Below are 17,662 nucleotides of genomic sequence, written 5' to 3'. Positions count from 1 at the left end.
AAGATTGCATCGCACAATGTATCTATTATATTATGTTATTTTTAATCGATGGCCTCAAGAGCAACTCTTCAGACAAATTCAAGCCTGATTTAAATTGCTAGTATAAATGCTCACGAATGTCTATCAAATATATAACCACACAATAAAGTTCACAAGCTTTTAGATCATTTTTTCAAACATGCACACAGTATCAAACGAGAAAGAAAAAAAAATGTAGGTACATAGTGTTAGTACAGGCTGCATGGAAAATAGGCAAATAAATGGTCCAAAAGATGACCTTGTTACAATGAAAGGAAAGTTTAATGAAAGTTATCTTGCTTTCTTTCCACACATTCCTGCCATTTAAAGTAGATAATGGAATGGAGTGGGAGATGAAGCTCTATGGGTTTGACAAATAGGATTGTTGACCTTGATGCATGGACAATTTTTCTGAGGAAAAGCATGTCAATGAGGATCGATGGTCAGCCAAGCAAAGCCTTAAGCTATTTCAGAAGGAAAGAGCAAGCAGGGAGTCACTTCAGAGTCTTTGATACTCCACTTATGGGTATGATCAAGGCAGAGCTTTGCCACTGAAGAAATAAATAGGATGCAAGAACGCAGTAGAGGTGTCACAAGTAATGGATGCTATCAACAAGTTATATTCAAATTGTAAATTTATAAAATAAGGATATATTCCAATGAAATTGCAAGGAAAAAATTGTGAAATTTAAAAATTATCAGAGCAGAATCAGCTCAATATTGTTAGAGCTTTAACTAAAATGAGTGTAAATAAAAAAAATCTCCCTCAGCCAAAATGCTTTAAATGCTCCACAGAGTGCAAAAAAGCCTTTGAATAAAACATGGCCGATCTATCGTAACAGTTTTCATATTGTTGAGGAATGCAATCTTAACTAAACACGTGTCAACTGCGTTCATTATTCCGCTACCTCCAAAGAAGAATCAATCCATCACACTTTCAACACTGTTAAAGAGTCAGACAGTATGGAAACATACCCTTCAGCTCAACTCATCAATGCCGATCAAGATGCCCCGTCCTGGCTAGTTCCTTTTCCCCGAATTTGGTCCATATTCCTCAAACCTTCTTATCTATGTACTTGTCCAAGTGTCTTTTAAATGGTGTTATAGTACCTGCTCTAACTATCTCCTGTGGCAGCTTGTTCCATACACCACTTTCCTCTGAGTAGAAGGCTACCCCTCAGGCTCTGGTTAAATCTTGCCCCTCTTACCTTAAACCTATGTCTCTGGGTTTTGACTCCCCTACCCTTGGTAAATGAATCTGTACATTCATCCGATCTATTCCCTTCACAATTTTACACAACTCTCTCTCTCTCAGCACTCCACAAATAAATTGCTAGCCTGCCCAACCTCTCCCTGTAGCCCAGGCCCTTGAGTACTGGCAACTTCCTCATAAATCTTCTCTGCCCTTTTTCCAGATTATTGACATCCTTCCTGTAGCTGGATGACCAAAATGAAACACTGCACTCTAAATGTGGTTTCACCAATGTCTTGTAACATAATGTCCCAATTTCTAAAGTCAATACCCTGACCGATGAAGGCTAATGTACCAAAATGCATTCTAGACCACCCTATCTACTTGTGATGCCACTTTCAGGGATTTATGTACCTGTACTCCTAGATTGCTCTACTCTACAACACTCCCCAGGGCCCTGCCATTCACTGTTAAGGTCATGCGTTGGTTTGACTTCCCAAAATGCAATACCTCACACTAACCTGCATTAAGCTCCTTAACCATTCCTCAGCCACTTGCCCAGCTGATCAAGATCCCACTGTAATGTTTGCTAATTATCTTCACTGCGTATGATACCACTTACTTGAGTGTCATCTGCAAACCCAGTAAGTGCGCCTTGTACATTCTCATCCAAATCGTTGATAAACCACAAACAGCAATTGGCCCAGCACCAATCCCTGAGGCACACCATTAGCACAGGCCTGCAGTCTGAGAAACACCCTCTACCACCACCCTCTACTTCCATGAAGCCAACTCTGTATCCAGTTAGTTAGCTCTCCCTGGATCCCATAACCTTCCAGAGCAACCTACCACACAGCACCTTATCAAAGGCGTTGCTGAAGTTCATATGGATAATGTCTATGGCCTTGCCCTCGCCAACCTTTCCGGTTACTTCAAAAAAATTCAAATTTGTAAGACACAATCTTCCATGTACAAAACCGTGCTGACTATTCCTAATCAGGCACTGTTTATCCAAATGCACATATATCTTATCTATTAGAAACCTCTTCAGTAAGTTAACTATTACAGATGTTTGACTCACTGTGTCACTAACATTCTTAACTGTAGAAGATCAATGCTGCCTCTTTACACTATAAATTTACTTTCTGCAAACAGTGTCCTGCACATTTTTAGTCGCCATGGCTGGATCTGCGAGAGTACTGAAATCCCGAGTTCATCAAACACTTCCATTAAGAAAAACAGCATTTCATTTTGGAAAGGCACCATGCTAGTTATTTTGTTCACCACTGGGAATAATCTAAAGTGTAATTTTTTGCGAGATTTTGTTTAAAAAGTACAGAGTTAGTTTGACCAGTGTTATCGCACATTTTCATATTTCTTTTCACCATCATTTTATCTTTCCGTTGGGGAAAATATGTCATAAATTTGTCATCTATTTAAGGAACCAAAATTAACAGTGTATGTTGGAAAGAACTGCAGCTGCTGGCTTATACCGAAGAAGTACGCAAACTGCTGGAGTAACTCAGCGGGTCAGGCATCATCTCTGGAGAAAAGGAATAGGTGACATTTCCCTGAACCTCCCCTGAAAAAATTATCCACAAAATTAACAGCATTTGCTGAGTCACTTAATAGCCAACCATAAATAAATTACTAAAGAACAGAGGGAAAAATTATAATCACACAAAGGAGAAAAAGGCTCTCTTTGTTGTGTGTGGTAAATATGTACTTTAATAACTTGAACACAATGAAAACCATTTCCGAAAATCAATGAATCCGAATTTCAGAGGCATAATTGAACAAGCAAAGTTTCATGCACATCATAAAGGATGAATTTCTGCAACAACTAAATAGAATATTGTTGTAGGAGCATCCAGTTGTACTACTTTGAGTTAAACTGGTACAAGATGAAAGAAGATATACAACTGAGATCTATAGAAACCCAGAACCAGAGAGTTCACAACTATTGTGCCAATTATATTTGTAGACTGCTGAAAAAACAGGCTTCAGCTCAACAGAGAGCTAGTTACCATCTGTTCCGAGGATACTGGAAATAACCTTTGATTTAAGGATAAGACGGCTGGTGGCAATCTAGGTCATGACTTAGCTCAACCTCTCCTTTCCTATCATCCATCATTAACAGACTAACTCAGCAGTAGTCAGTGTGCTGGCCATGCATACATTTAACTGTACTTTAAATTCTTAACCCCAAATAACCCACATCTTATAGCCACAAAAAAGCCAAAATTCCCAAAGTAGGTGGGTCACCCAAAGCAGCTATTAAGGCATCAATTGCTTGTTCTTCCTGTACCATGGGATTTGTGCCCCCTCCCACCTTTCCCAATTGTACGTTGATTTAATATAGTGTCATACAGCATGGAAACAAGCTCTTTGGCTCACAAAGTCGATGCAAACCATTAACATTGATCCTACACTTATCCCATCTTTTAGTCTCCCCACAATCCTCTCAACCACAGACCCACAGCAATTTAGTGTCCAATTAAGCATCTATGCATGTGGGTGGAAATCATCGCAACCAAAGGAAACCCGAGCAATTACATGGAGAAGGTGCAAACTCCACAGAGACCGTATTTGAGGTCAGGATTGAAGCCACGTCTCTGAAGTTGTGTGGCAACACTTCTACTGAGTAAGATGCTGTGCTGCCCACTGCTGCTACAGATAGCTTGATGTCTACCCCCCTTACATGGATAGCTCCTCTAATGCTTGTAAACACTATTGAGATAGGCATAGGATCTGTACGCTGCCGAGTTATTCTCAGTAATGGCCAAGTGCTCTTTCAATCTTTTGAAACAGATGAGAGAAAATGTATAAACTCATAGTTTACCCATCATATTTCTGATTAACTCTACAGATTTATCATTGTGCATAGTGAAAACAAGAGCTGTTTTTTCTATCGTCACTTCCGAGGAGCTGGGATACCTTGCACTACCCATAGTATTCTAGAAATTTAACGCTTCCTTTTTTAGCACCAATGGCATTTAAAAAAATGTATCTTGAAATAAATGGCGTTGACAATCATTTCAGATTCAAATCATAGTCACCACAAAGTTGTATGGAACATTTCCTCGGGTGATCCATTCAAATATGTCTGATATTTTCCTGATGTCAGAAGCACCCGTGATGTTACTTACCCTTCACCTAACATTTGTTTTCAATCTTCCCGACTCAAGACAAGAGCTCAAAAAGGTGCAATCCACAACCATTGCGGAAAAACCACACTACAAAACAGAAGTTTACTTGTTTGAGGCTTTTTCTTCATCCAAAGGCACACTGTTGTAATCAGGAAACATGACTAAGCAGCTTCAGAACTGACTGCTGCCCGCTCATACATCTCCCAAAGGCTACCAAGTGCGGTTCAGTAGCAGCAAGCATTTTCTCCAACCCCGAGCTCCCAAGGTACTCGTGGAATGGATCCCTCAATTGTAACATTCCACCACTGTTGATACCATTATGAGTAGCTACTCAAGATGGATCAAGATCTTGAGGCAGAAGGCAAAGACCTGCCCATCTGTGAGCAACCTTATTCCACAAAGTACTAGAGACACTACACACTACCTGGACCTCACTGATAAATGGTGTATTTGCAAACTCTGCTCTTCCAAGGCTGTCATCATCAAGGTTTGGGACATTCGGTGGGAAGTCTTTCAGCCATATTCATGCCCGAATGCTCTCTCTGTCAATGTCAAGGTCACATTGACTCTCAACTCTCTTGCCACATGATCGGCCCAAGCAATCATAACATCTCTCTGTCACATCTCTCAACTTGCAACTGAGGATCAGGTCGGAGGGGTCAACTCTGGCACTGTTTGGGGAGAGAACATTTCAATGACTTCTATTTCAACAAAGATTAGGCAACTTCTCAGGAATTGATATTTACCAGCATAACTGACTCCCCTTAATAACCCAAACATCTTTCTTATCAGAAAAAGCTTGTGCAACTGGTGGTGAATTATCAGGAAAGAGTGACAAAAGTTAATGCTTCACCTCAAATGTTAACAGTTTCTCTTTCTCCAGGTGCTGACTGACTGCTGAGGTTGCCAGCATTTTGTGTTCTTATTTCACATTTGAATTAAAAGATAAATACAGCATGGAATCAGGCCTTTTGGCCCACCGAGTCCATGCTGACCATTAGTCATCCATTCACACTAGTTCTATGTTATCTCACATTCTCACCCACTCCCTGCACACTATGGGCAATTACAGAGGCCCAATTAACCTACAAACCCACAAGTCTTTGGGATGTGGGAGACATTTCTCGCACCTGTAGGCTTTTTTTTCCATTTAGAGGAAGTAGATACAAACAATAGAAATAATTACTTGGCAAGATGACATTTCTCATCAACAGCACGAAAAATGACTCCCAAACTAAGCCGAGGGACACCTTCCACATATCAAAAGTTGCCAACAGAGGGAGCCTAGATGAAGGGTCATCTGCATGGGGGTTGACTTGCAGGTCCTCCTGCATTAATTAAGGAAGCAATCCCGATTGGATTGTGGAAATGATCTGCCTCAACTCCTTTTAGTTACCTGAAGCTCACACCCTGACATTATGTTTCCGAGGCCATGACATTTGCTTGCACGTTGCATAAATTGTGTGGGGATTCTCTCATCTGCAGCAGACTGCTGTTGCTGCTGTAACTCTTAATCAGTTCTTGCAATGATGTGATTGAGATCTCCTAGATCCCTGACACAATGGACTTCCAGGCTGCTATCCATCTCATGGATGATAATGTACAGATCCTTCTCAGCAAGTTGTCTGAAGTGCAACTGGGAACAGTACAGGTGAGACTTCATACAGGATTCTGGAAACAAACGATCCTAACACCATTTCAGATATTTTTTTGGTCTATTTCTCCTGTTTTTTGGAGGACCTGAAGAAGTATTAACATTAACTCCAGTGTTAGTTTAGTGCACCAAAACTGGATGAAATCTTAAAGAGAAACTGCCATGTTCTTCCCAAGGAAATGCAGTAAGAGTGTTGCAATATCATAACACCACAATAAGATGGTCACATTCACATTTAGATGAACCCAGAATGCTAACTATATGAAGAGTGCATAGTTGAACAATTATGTGGAAAAAAGCAATGAGGGGGTAGCAGGGCACAAGACCTTGCTGCTGAGAGTCCTGAAGCTTCCCCTTCTCATTCTCCTACCATGAAATGAAATAGAATCTGCAGAAGAACCACCTGAATTGAAACAGAGGTTTGCAGTTAGAGTCCTCCAGCAGCCCAGAATAAATGATGGCATTAAAGACAGCTCCAATGAAGAAAGCAAAGGGTCTTGAATGAAGACTAAGGCTAGAAAGACATTCTAGCCTTAGAGGGAGTACATAGAAGGTTCACCAGATTGATCCCTGGGATGGCAGGACTTTCATATGAAGAAAGACTGGATAGACTAGGCTTATACTCGCTGGAATTTAGAAGACTGAGGGGGGATCTTATTAAAACATATAAAATTCTTAAGGGGTTGGAGAGGCTAGATGCGGGAAGATTGTTTCCGATGTTGGGGAAGTCCAGAATCAGGGGTCACAGCTTAAGGATAAGGGGGAAGTCTTTTAGGACCGAGATGAGAAAACATTTCTTCACACAGAGAGTGGTGAGTCTGTGGAATTCTCTGCCACAGAAGGTAGTTGAGGCCAGTTCATTGGCTATATTTAAGAGGGAGTTAGATGTGGCCCTTGTGGCTAAAGGGATCAGGGGGTATGGAGAGAAGGCAGGTACGGGATACTGAGCTGGATGATCAGCCATGATCATATTGAATGGCGGTGCAGGCTCGAAGGGCCGAATGGCCTACTCCTGCACCTATTTTCTATGTTTCTATGTTTCTAAGACGTCATATCATGTTTAGTGTGGATATCCACGAGAAGCACAGAGAAAGGGAGGGTGGGAGGGGAGAATGTTTATGGATTACAACCAGTAAAACACTAGTGAGCATAGAAAAAATATGTAAGGGCAGATCAAACTGTTGAGTTAGAGTAGTGTGCAGTAAGTAGACATGGCTGGGAGAATAAATGTTCCAAAAGAAAAGTGGAAGTACATCCTGTCTTAGTGATGAACAGAAAGTGACATTTGAAGTTCAGCTTGAAAATAATTATCCAAGAATGCCTGTAATCTGATGTACATTGAGCAGGGGCTGGAAAGCAAGGTCCCAATTATCCAGAGGATAAAAATTAAAGATTCAACCTCTCACTTTCTTATTGGATATAGCCTGTGCCTAACATATAGCACTCAATGGGATTGAACAGAAACAAAGATACCGCTGCATGCTTGAGAGGTATAATATAAACATCTCTCTCAAGAAATGATTTTTTAAAAAACACTTGGGCTTCCTCAATAAAATTAGCAAATGTAATTCCATTGTCAGAGTCTATTACTGTAATCTGCATATTACTGCATTTGGTTACTGCCTTTCACGTGTTAATACCAAAACTTCCGTTTAGTTTTTATTGTCACTTGCAGTGACAGTGAAAAGATTTTGTGGCGTGCTAACCAGTCAGCAGAAAGACAATACATGAATATAATTGATCCATTAGGAATAAAGGTACGTAGCTGTGCATATTTTAAGTTCATTCCAGTTTTTAAACAAGTCAATAGACAGTAAACAATAGGTGCAGGAGGAGGCCATTCGGCCCTTCGAGCCAGCACCGCCATTCAATGTGATCATGGCTGATCATTCTCAATCAGTACCCCGTTCCTGCCTTCTCCCCATACCCCCTGACTCCGCTATCCTTAAGAGCTCTATCCAGCTCTCTCTTGAATGCAATCAGAGAATTGGCATCCACTGCCTTCTGAGGCAGAGAATTCCACAGATTCACAACTCTCTGACTGAAAAAGTTTTTCCTCATCTCAGTTCTAAATGGCCTACCCCTTATACTTAAACTGTGGCCCCTTGTTCTGGACTCCCCCAACATTGGGAACATGTTTCCTGCCTCTAACGTGTCCAACCCCTTAATAATCTTATACGTTTTGATAAGTCTGCCTTCCATTTTCACTGGGAAAAATTGTGACATGCCACCAACAACACATGCATCAAAAATAGAGAAATACTAACTTGATTAATGTATCCACCTAAAGGGAATAAAGACGCAAAAGAGTTAATTATGAAAGCTCACCAATAATTAAAGCTTGCCAACAATGAAATAAATTAAAAAATAGAAGATAAAAAATTAAAAGAGAAATGTAAAGGTGGAATGAAAAGATCTGTCAAACACAACTTTGTCACAGATTAACATCAGAATGAGTGCCTTCAATGCTTGCAGGGTGATTATTTTGCAGTTTACTCCTCAGTTTCAAATATTCTTTTCATTTCCATTTGCTTTGTCTCACAAATGAAATTAATGGCAAAAATCAAGGGAACAATCCATTGTGTAGGTTTTCATTCAACCAATGGTGTACATAAACTTAATAGAACATAGAACAGTACAACAGTACAACTGGCCCTTTGGCACATTATGTTTGTGCCGAACACACAAATGTTTTGTGTATTCCCTACATGTGGGATTAACAACAGCTACAAAATTCAGAACAGTGCGATAGGACAAGCACCCCAAAGCATGACAGAATAGCAAAACACATCACTATTTAGACAGGTTTATTGACAATATGAACCGTCACCATTTAGGTACATTCTATAGCTCTCTCCTTTGCACAGAACACACATCATAATTATAGTTATTTTTATAAAACACAAAGTGTTGGATTAATTCAGCAGATCAGGCAGTTTCTGTGGAGGAAATAGATTATTCTGTTTGCCCATTTTCAACATTTTATCTGCATCTTAGTAAGAAAATCAGAACCGATTCCTGTCAATAAATTGGTTTTTTTCTGTAATCCCATGCATTGTAGCATTTTTAAGAGAGTCAGCGTGAAAAATAACTGATATAAAAGCAGTTTTGTAAAGTTTCAAATACTCAGACAGAATCTATTGAAATTCAACCTGTCGACCATTGTTCTGTGATCAACCACACATGAAGATAAAGTTACACATTATAATCCAGCTATTATGGTACACGTACTGTTACAATAATCTATTCATTGCCATATTTTTACAAATTGACTTCAACATAAGCAGTCCTCTTGTAAATGATGATTAATAAAGGCCGACAAGAGAACATAGCATTACACGGAGAGGTTTAATACTTTAATAATGAACATGTTCACAACTCTCAGAATACGATGTGCAGGACCATGGAATTGTTTTCAGGTAGGTAAGGAGTCAATAAATACAAGGTGAAATTGGTCTGAGGTGACAGCACAAAATAAATGCTTGTGAATAGGCAGCTCTTTTACACTTTGCTCAATTTTCCTTTCCATTGACCTTTGCAAGCTTATCAAAAGGTAATTTCACTTCCTCACATCGTTGTTTGAATCAGTATTTGGAAGGATAGTGTGGCTCATGTTCACATGGTTTATGGAATTTCACCAAAATCAAATTCTAGAATCTAATTAACCGATCTATTTTGGTTCTGTAGTGAGATTTTGTTAGCAAGCTACCCTTAAGATTTAAAAGGAATCAAAATTAAAAAGTTAAGTGTTTCAGTGACATAAAAACAATATTTCACTTCAGCAGATTTACACATTCATATACTTTCCCGACAAACGGAACCATCAAGGCTCGCAAGGAACAGGAGAGAAGCATTCACAAGGCCCAATATAGATACGGATAAATATATGCCTTTCCAAGTATGGGCCTGTGTGGGCACACGTTAATGCATGCTGGTATAATATGACCCCGACCTGCAAACTCATTTATAATTTCTTTAAAAGGAAGACTCACGCACAGCATGACATACATGTTACTACTGCCAATCTACAGTTCCTAAACAGTAATCCAATGCAATACTGATGCACACACTTAATTAGGAACATGATGGATTAATCAACTACAAATACCAATTTAAACATGAACAGTAAAACTATTTCTGCACAATGTGATTCAATTACGACAAATAATAGCCATGGGGAACAAGCATAATTAGTCCAGAGACTTCTGTGCCATTTTGAAATGCAAAAATGTTCCAAATATAAAAGTATCACAATTTGTGAGTTAAACTACCAAAATGTCTTCTTAAATGGCAGTGAAAGAAAGCAAAAGCAAACTGTGGGGTTACATAAGGCAGTGAACAGTGAAACATTTTGTTCGTGTCATTAAAAAGGCATGGCTTTCAGGAAGCTGGAAATGTTGCTTCTTTTTTCCCCCAAAAAAAAAAATCAAGAGTGTTTGCAGTGCCATGTGTCATGCAAAAGGCAAAATGGTGCAATTTTTGTTTTAATAAACCAACTGCAAAATGTATTTTTTTTCAGGCACTTTTGTAAAGGCAGTGATCACGTAAGAGAGGAATTGCTATGACTAAATTGATGTTTTAATTTCAGTTGATTGTACTTAACATTTCATCTATGGCTAATAGTGCATTTAGCTTGACTTCCATCCATTCAGCTGAAATGTCTGAGCAGAAAAGATATCATTTGTGAGCTATTAAAGTTTTAAATATCGCACTCAGTGATCTTAAGCTTAGCAGTAGGTCTTCCTCTTTAATACAGCACGTTGGAGGCTGCCATTTATTAGGACTACATTTCATAGAGGCTTGAAAGCATGGTTTAACATACCCATTCGGATGCTGCAGTGTGGATGCAGTTGAGTTGTGTTTTTCTGTGGCCGAGCCATATTTGAGCGGTGTCTGCGTTGCAGGTGCAGTACAAGACAAAGCAGAAGGCGGTGTGTATAATGAAACAGGTTTGTAGCTCACTGACTTTATTGGTGTCCCTGAATGTGAACTTTCCGTAGCTGTAACACCAAAAGGTCTTGCTGTCTTATTCAATGGCATGCTGGAGTCAAACGAATACTTCGGAATAGAAGACGCAGCAAACTTAACACCCTGAGCGAGAGAAAACAAAAACACACAAAAACTCAAAAAAACCACAGGCAACATGCAGTTAACAGTAATCCAACAGCAAAACTCAAGCCGTGTTAAATAACAATTATCAATCTCAAAAATGTGATTACATAACACCACATTGAATTAAAAAGTCAAGCTGCATGAGCAGAGTCAGAGAGCAAATCATTGCTACACAGCATTTTCAAATAACTTTCTCTTGGTCATCATAAAATTACCCTCACATCCCAGCAGAATAGCTTTTCCATAACAAACTTGATCCGTTGAACATAGCAACATGAGAAAATGGAGCAGGAGCAGGTTTGGCTCATTCCATAAGATTGTGGCAAATCTTTCACTGTAACACCATCTGACCGAAAAAAAACATTGCAGGGAAGGAGGGACTGGGGGGTGAGGGGAAATGTCCTATTCTGTTTGATGAGATAGGAAAAACAAAATCACACAACAGTTCAGATTTTCGGCTGATAATGATGACAAAAACGTTGTCAGTGTTCGTTGCTTTCCCTCTTGAACCTGGCTTCCCCGGCAGAATTTAACACCAAATTCCTTTTGGAAACAGTAAGTGATCAGTGATTTGAGACGACGACTCAAGTCTCCAATGTTACATTTTATTGTTTCAAATAAAGAACAACACATCATTTGTATGGCTTTAAACCCAGTCACAGGCCAGGGTATACAATTGTGACGGGATCCTACATGCAAATTGTTATTGGATCCTAATATAATCTTGATTATCTGCTTTGATATCTCCTTTATGTTGCTCAACATCAATTTTTGTTCAATATTGCTCACGTTGATTTTGATAAACATGGTAGAAATATATTTGATTTTCCAAGAATATAACTTCAGATTTTAAGACTGAAGAGACTGCAGATGCTAGAATCTAGAACGAAAAGAAGACTGTTGGAGGAAGTCAGTAGGTCAGGCAGCATTTGTGGAGGGAAATTGACAATGTTTTGGGTCGGGACCCTTCTTGAAGAAGGTTCACAAACAGAAATGTCATCTACCCATTTCTCTCCGTAAAAGCTGCCTGACCCACTGAGTACCTTCAGAAGTTTGGTTTTTGCCCATCAAATTTAACTTGAACCACTTTCCTTTCATGGCTGCTTCTGATTTGAATTGAAAGATAGATACAGCATGGAAACAGGCTGAAAAAGGGGCTAAGTTAAAATCTGGAGAAACATTTCTGAAAATTGAAATATATATCCAAATAGCATATCTGTGGATTTTTAAAAAAAAAATGAACATGTCAACATTCTTTTACTGTGAAATAGAAAATCATTGAGTATTTTCTAGTTGAAGCTAATCTCCTTTGGGAACATCACTGTGATTACCAGCTCTACAATGAATCTCTCATTGTATGCACAGCGTTAGCCAACATAACTTGTTTCACAACTGGATTATGCATCTCCAAGACTATCTTGTGTAGGAGTCCTCACCATCCAGTGATGACCCCATCTCCCGTCTCCAGCAGAACCCCTCCTCTTGGACTTCCCCGGCTGGCCTTCTACCTTCACTAGACCTTTTCATTTCCAACTGCCGGCGTGACATCAACCACCTCAAATTTTCCACTCCCCCGACTTACTCTAACCTCTCCCCTCCTGAACGTATAGCCCTCCACTCATTCTGCAGCAACCCTGACAGTTATCATATCCGTTGACAAGGGAGATGCCGTGGTAGTCTGGCGTGCTGACCTCTACCGGACCGAGACCAAACAACAACTCTCAGACACCTCCTCCTACTTATCCTTGGACCATGACCCCACTGATGAGCACCAGATCTTAATCTCTAACACTATCACTGATATCACCAATTCCGGCTCTCTGCCCTCTAATGCCTCCAACCTTATCGTTCCCCAGCCCTGCACGGCCTGATTTTATCTTCTCCCTAAAATCCACAAACAGAAATGGCCTGGCAGACCCATTGTTTCTGCCTGTTCATGTCCCACCGAATTAATTTCCACCTACCTCGACTCCATCCTATAACCCCCTGGTCAAATCCCTCCCCACCTACACCCAAGACACCACACAAGCTCTCCGTCTTCACAATAACTTCCGGTTTCCAAGCCCCCACTCCCTCATCTTTACCATGGATGTCCAGTCACTCTACACCTCCATCCCCCATCAGGATGGTCTTGAAGCCCTCTGTTTCTTCCTCGACCGCAGAACCAGCCAATCTCCATCTACCAATACTCTCCTCCGCCTAGCAGAGCTGGTTCTTACCCTCAACAACTTCTCCTTTGACTCCTCCCACTTCCTCCAAATCCGAGGAGTAGCTATGGGCACTCGCATGGGCCCCAACTATGCCTGCCTCTTTGTAGGGTATGTCGAACAATCCATGTTCCAGGCATACACTGGCCCCATCCCCAAACTCTACCTCTGCTACATTGACAACTACATTGGTACTACCTCTTGTACCCATGCAGAACTCACTGACCATAAATTTCACCTCTAATTTCCATCCTGCTCTTAAATATACTTGGATCATCTCCGACATCTCACTACCATTTCTGGATCTCACCAACTACATGACAGGAGACAGACTAGTGACGGACATCTACTACAAACCCACTGACTCGCACAGCTATCTTGACTACACTTCTTCCCACCCTGTTTCCTGTCAAAACTCTACCCCCTACTTCCAATTCCTCCGTCCCAGGATGAGGTGTTTCACACTAGGGCATTGTTTCACACTAGGGCATCACAGATATCCTCATTCTTTAGGGATGATTCCCCTCTTCCATTACAGATGAGGCTCTCATCAGGGTCTCCTCTATATACCGCAGCTCCGCTCGTGCTCCCCCTCTCCCGATTCATAACAAGGATAGAGTCCCCCTTGTCCTCACCTGCCACCCCATTAGCCGTCGTATACAACAAATTATCCTCCAACATTTCAGTCACCTCCAACGGGATCCCACTACTGGCCACATCTTCCCATCCCCTCCCCTTTCTGCGTTCCGCAGAGACCGTTCCCTCCGTAACTCTCTTGTCCACTCGTCCCTTCCCACTCAAACAACCCCCTCCTCAGGTACTTTCCCCTGCAATCGCAGGAGATGCAACACCTGTCCCTTTACCTCCCCCTCGACTCCATCCAAGGACCCAAACAGTCTTTCCAGGTTAGGCAGAGGTTCACCTGCACCTCCTCCAACCTCATCTATTGTATCCGCTGTTCCAGATGTCAACTTCTCTACATCGGCGAGACCAAACGCAGGCTCGGCGATCGTTTTGTTCAACACCTTCGCACAGTATGCCTTAACCAACATGATCTCCCGGTGGCTCAGCACTTCAACTCCCCCTCCCACTCCCAATCTGACCTTTCTATCATGGGCCTCCTCCATTGTCATAGTGAGGCCCAGCGCAAATTGGAGGAACAGCATCTCATATTTCGTTTAGGCAGTTTACACCCCAGCGGTATGAACATTGACTTCTTTAACTTCAGATAATTCCTCGGTCCCTCTCTTTCCCCTCCCCCTTCCCAATTATCCCACTATCTTCCTGTCTCTTACTACATCCTATCTTTGTCTCACCCACTCCCCTGACATCAGTCTGAGGAAGGATCTCGACCCAAAAACACAAGACCCAAAACGACACCCATTCCTTCTCTCCCGAGATGCTGCCTGACCCGCTGAGTTACTCCAGCATTTTGTGTCTATCCAAGACTATCTTTATATTAATTCTTTGCCATCACTCAGCCGCTGGGGGAAAAAACACTAACAAGCCTGAAATAGGTTCTCATCAAAATGAAAGTGTGCAACATGACACAGATATAATATGCCTGAAAGTTAAGAATTTAAGACAGATGCAAGAACCCAACTAAAAAAAAGAATTGTTTCCACATAGCTTTTTAATGCTGTAAAGCATCCAGCCGTGTTGAACAGAAATATTATCACATAAAATAAGAGCTTCAGTATCCAAGGGAGGATCAGGAAAGTTGCTCACAAGCCTGTTCAAGGGGCAATTTCTCGAAAGGAAAAAACATTGCAGGGCTCTGGGGTGAGGGAAGACTGGCTGGATTGCTTTTGCAGAGTCAGTATGGACATTAAGAAATGAAAGGCCTCGTTGTGCGTTTTAAACTGAAGTAGTTTAGGAAGGAGAATTTGAAATCCGTTAAGCTAAGAAACTACCAATAGTAGAACAATTAATATTGCAGATGTGCATGAAGTCAGAACTGGAGAAGTGCTGAGCTGGAGGAGGGGCAAGACCATGGAGGGATCTGAAAGCAAAGCCCAAGTATTTTTAAACATTGAGTTTCTGCCAAACCAGGAACACAGTTTGGTTGGTGACTTCATGGGATTGATATTTGGTGCAAGTCACGAGAATCTGCTGTACGGCAGAAGGGGAAAAAAGGCCACAAGAACATTAGAATGATCTAGAAGGTTTTTTTAAAAAGCATTGAAGAAGCACTTCCAGCACAACACTTAACTTTATCATAGAACACATGATTAAAAGGTTATTGTTTATCGTGGTTCTATGATTAATGAAGAACACTAAACCATAAAAGACACATTGCATTTATTTGCAAATCAGATTGCCACTGAGTAAAAGGAGAGATTGACATAATAATGTGACTGTATCTCTTTCCATAAAATGCTGGAAGATTATTCCAGCGGTGCCAAAAAACAAAACTTTTTAATGTCATAATGTTATTTCTTTAAAAAATAACTACGCTAATTAATCTTTTTAGTCAGAATTGAACTTTTTTAAGTTCAACTGTGTTAAATTGCCCACACAGGGTTAGGGAGCATATGCAATGTTTAGAAAGATGAAATCAGACAGGGCCTTTGAGGAATATTAAAAAAACAGGAAAGAATCCAAGCAGGTAACTAGGAGGGCCAGAAGGAGCCATGAAACATCAGTGGAAGTCAGATTGAATAGAATCCCAAGACTTTATATACATTCATTAAAAACAAAATGATAACCAGGGAGACGGTAGGAGCATTCAAGGACAAAGGTGGGAATTTATGCTTAGAGTAAGAAGATGTAGATGAGGTACTAAACAAATACTTTGCATCAGTAGTCACTAAGGAGAAGAACATGGAGGATAGTGAGATAAGTGTAGTGTGTCCTAAAATGCTAGGGAATATTAAGATCAAAGAAAAGGTGGTGTGGGTCTCCCTAAGAGCATCAAGGTGGGAAAGTTCAAACGGCTTAAATGGGATCTATCACAGTTGACTGAGAGGCGAGAAAGGAGATTTGCATGTTTGTAGGTTAACTTGCCTCTCTAAATATGTCCAAATGTGTCAGGAGTGAATGAGATAACATAGAATTAGCGTGAATGGGAGATTGATGCTTGGCGTGGACTTGGTGGGCCAAAGGGCCTGTTTGCATGTTGATCTTTGAATCCGCTCTAACCACAAGCTAGAGGTCTGGAGAAAAGCCGATGTTGTTCCTTTGGTACCCCTATTTCACTCCCTTCACTCTTCGGAAGTGAAATAGGGGTTATCAAGGAAATTATAGGCCCTGGTGAACCTCAATCCTCATTACAGACTCGCATCATATTAGAGGCCAGTTGAGCCTCACATATAGAAGAGAATGGACAAATTACGGATAGTCAGTACAGCTCTGTGTGGGCAACACATAACTTACAAACATGATTGAGTTTACTTTGAGGAGGTAATGTAGATGATCGATAAGGCAAGGTTAGTGGATGTTGTGCACGTTTGTAGGCACTTGATACCCTCATGTTAAGCTGATCCAGAAGATTAAGTTGCATGGTAGTTTAGATTCAGAATTGGCTTACCCATAGAAAGCAGAGAGTAGTGATAGAAGTGTGCTATTCTGGCTGGAGGTCAGTGGTGCTGTGCAGAGATCTGTGCAAGGGCCGTCTGATGCTTGTGATATCTATAAATAACTTGGACGAAACTATTGATGGGGTGGTTAGCAAGTTTACAAACGACTCAAAATTGGAGTTTGAAAAACCAAAGTGCTGGAGGACCTCGGCAGTCAGTCAACTGGTGCTTTCTCTCCAAGACACTATTTAGGGCCTTCAGAAAAGATGACAACGGGTCTGCTTCGCACAACCGAACAGCACAGGAATTGGCCCCCTCGGCCCACATTGTCGGTGTCGAACATGATGCCAAGAGCACCTTTTATCAACCTACCTTGTGTGTAAAAAATTGCTCAGCACAGCTCCTTTAAACTTTGTTCTTCTCACCTGAAAGCTTTGCCTCCTAGTCTTTTATAGTTCCATCATGGGGGAAACAGGTTCTGACTGTCTGAAAGCAATTTGTCCGACATGATCTGAAACCATGAATCGGCTGCTGGGGACAACTCCAAGTTCTGTGCAGATCCTTTGTGGCTCTTGGTTTAGTTTAGAGATACAGCGTGGAAACAGGCCCTTCGGCACACCAAGTCTGTGCCGGCCAGTGATCAACCCGTACACTAGCACTATCCCACACACTAGGGACAACCTACAATCTTTACTGAAGCCAATTAACTTACAAATCTGTGGTGTGTAGGAGGAAATCGGAGCACGAGGAGAAAACCCATGCGGTCACGGGGAGAATGTACAAACTCCGTACAGACAATTCTCATTGAACCA

General features: G+C 41.1%; 1 protein-coding gene across 3 annotated transcripts in view; it reads right to left on the bottom strand.

Annotated features, from left to right (window-relative positions):
• Nucleotides 1-17,662, bottom strand: part of pdlim7 (PDZ and LIM domain 7) — a 125,445-nt gene that overhangs the window by 42,242 nt on the left and 65,541 nt on the right. For 2 of the 3 annotated variants that reach the window (XM_078411091.1, XM_078411093.1), the window contains exon 4: nucleotides 10,836-11,104. In XM_078411091.1, coding sequence (XP_078267217.1) covers nucleotides 10,836-11,104 — 269 coding nt within the window. The remainder of the gene's footprint in view (nucleotides 1-10,835; nucleotides 11,105-17,662) is intronic. The other variant, XM_078411092.1, reaches the window with a different exon arrangement.

The sequence above is a fragment of the Rhinoraja longicauda genome, chromosome 14 (assembly GCF_053455715.1).
Source record: "Rhinoraja longicauda isolate Sanriku21f chromosome 14, sRhiLon1.1, whole genome shotgun sequence".
Lineage (NCBI taxonomy): Eukaryota > Metazoa > Chordata > Chondrichthyes > Rajiformes > Arhynchobatidae > Rhinoraja > Rhinoraja longicauda.
The sequence above is the reverse complement of the archived record's forward strand: the minus strand, read 5'-3'. Positions and strand labels throughout refer to the sequence as shown.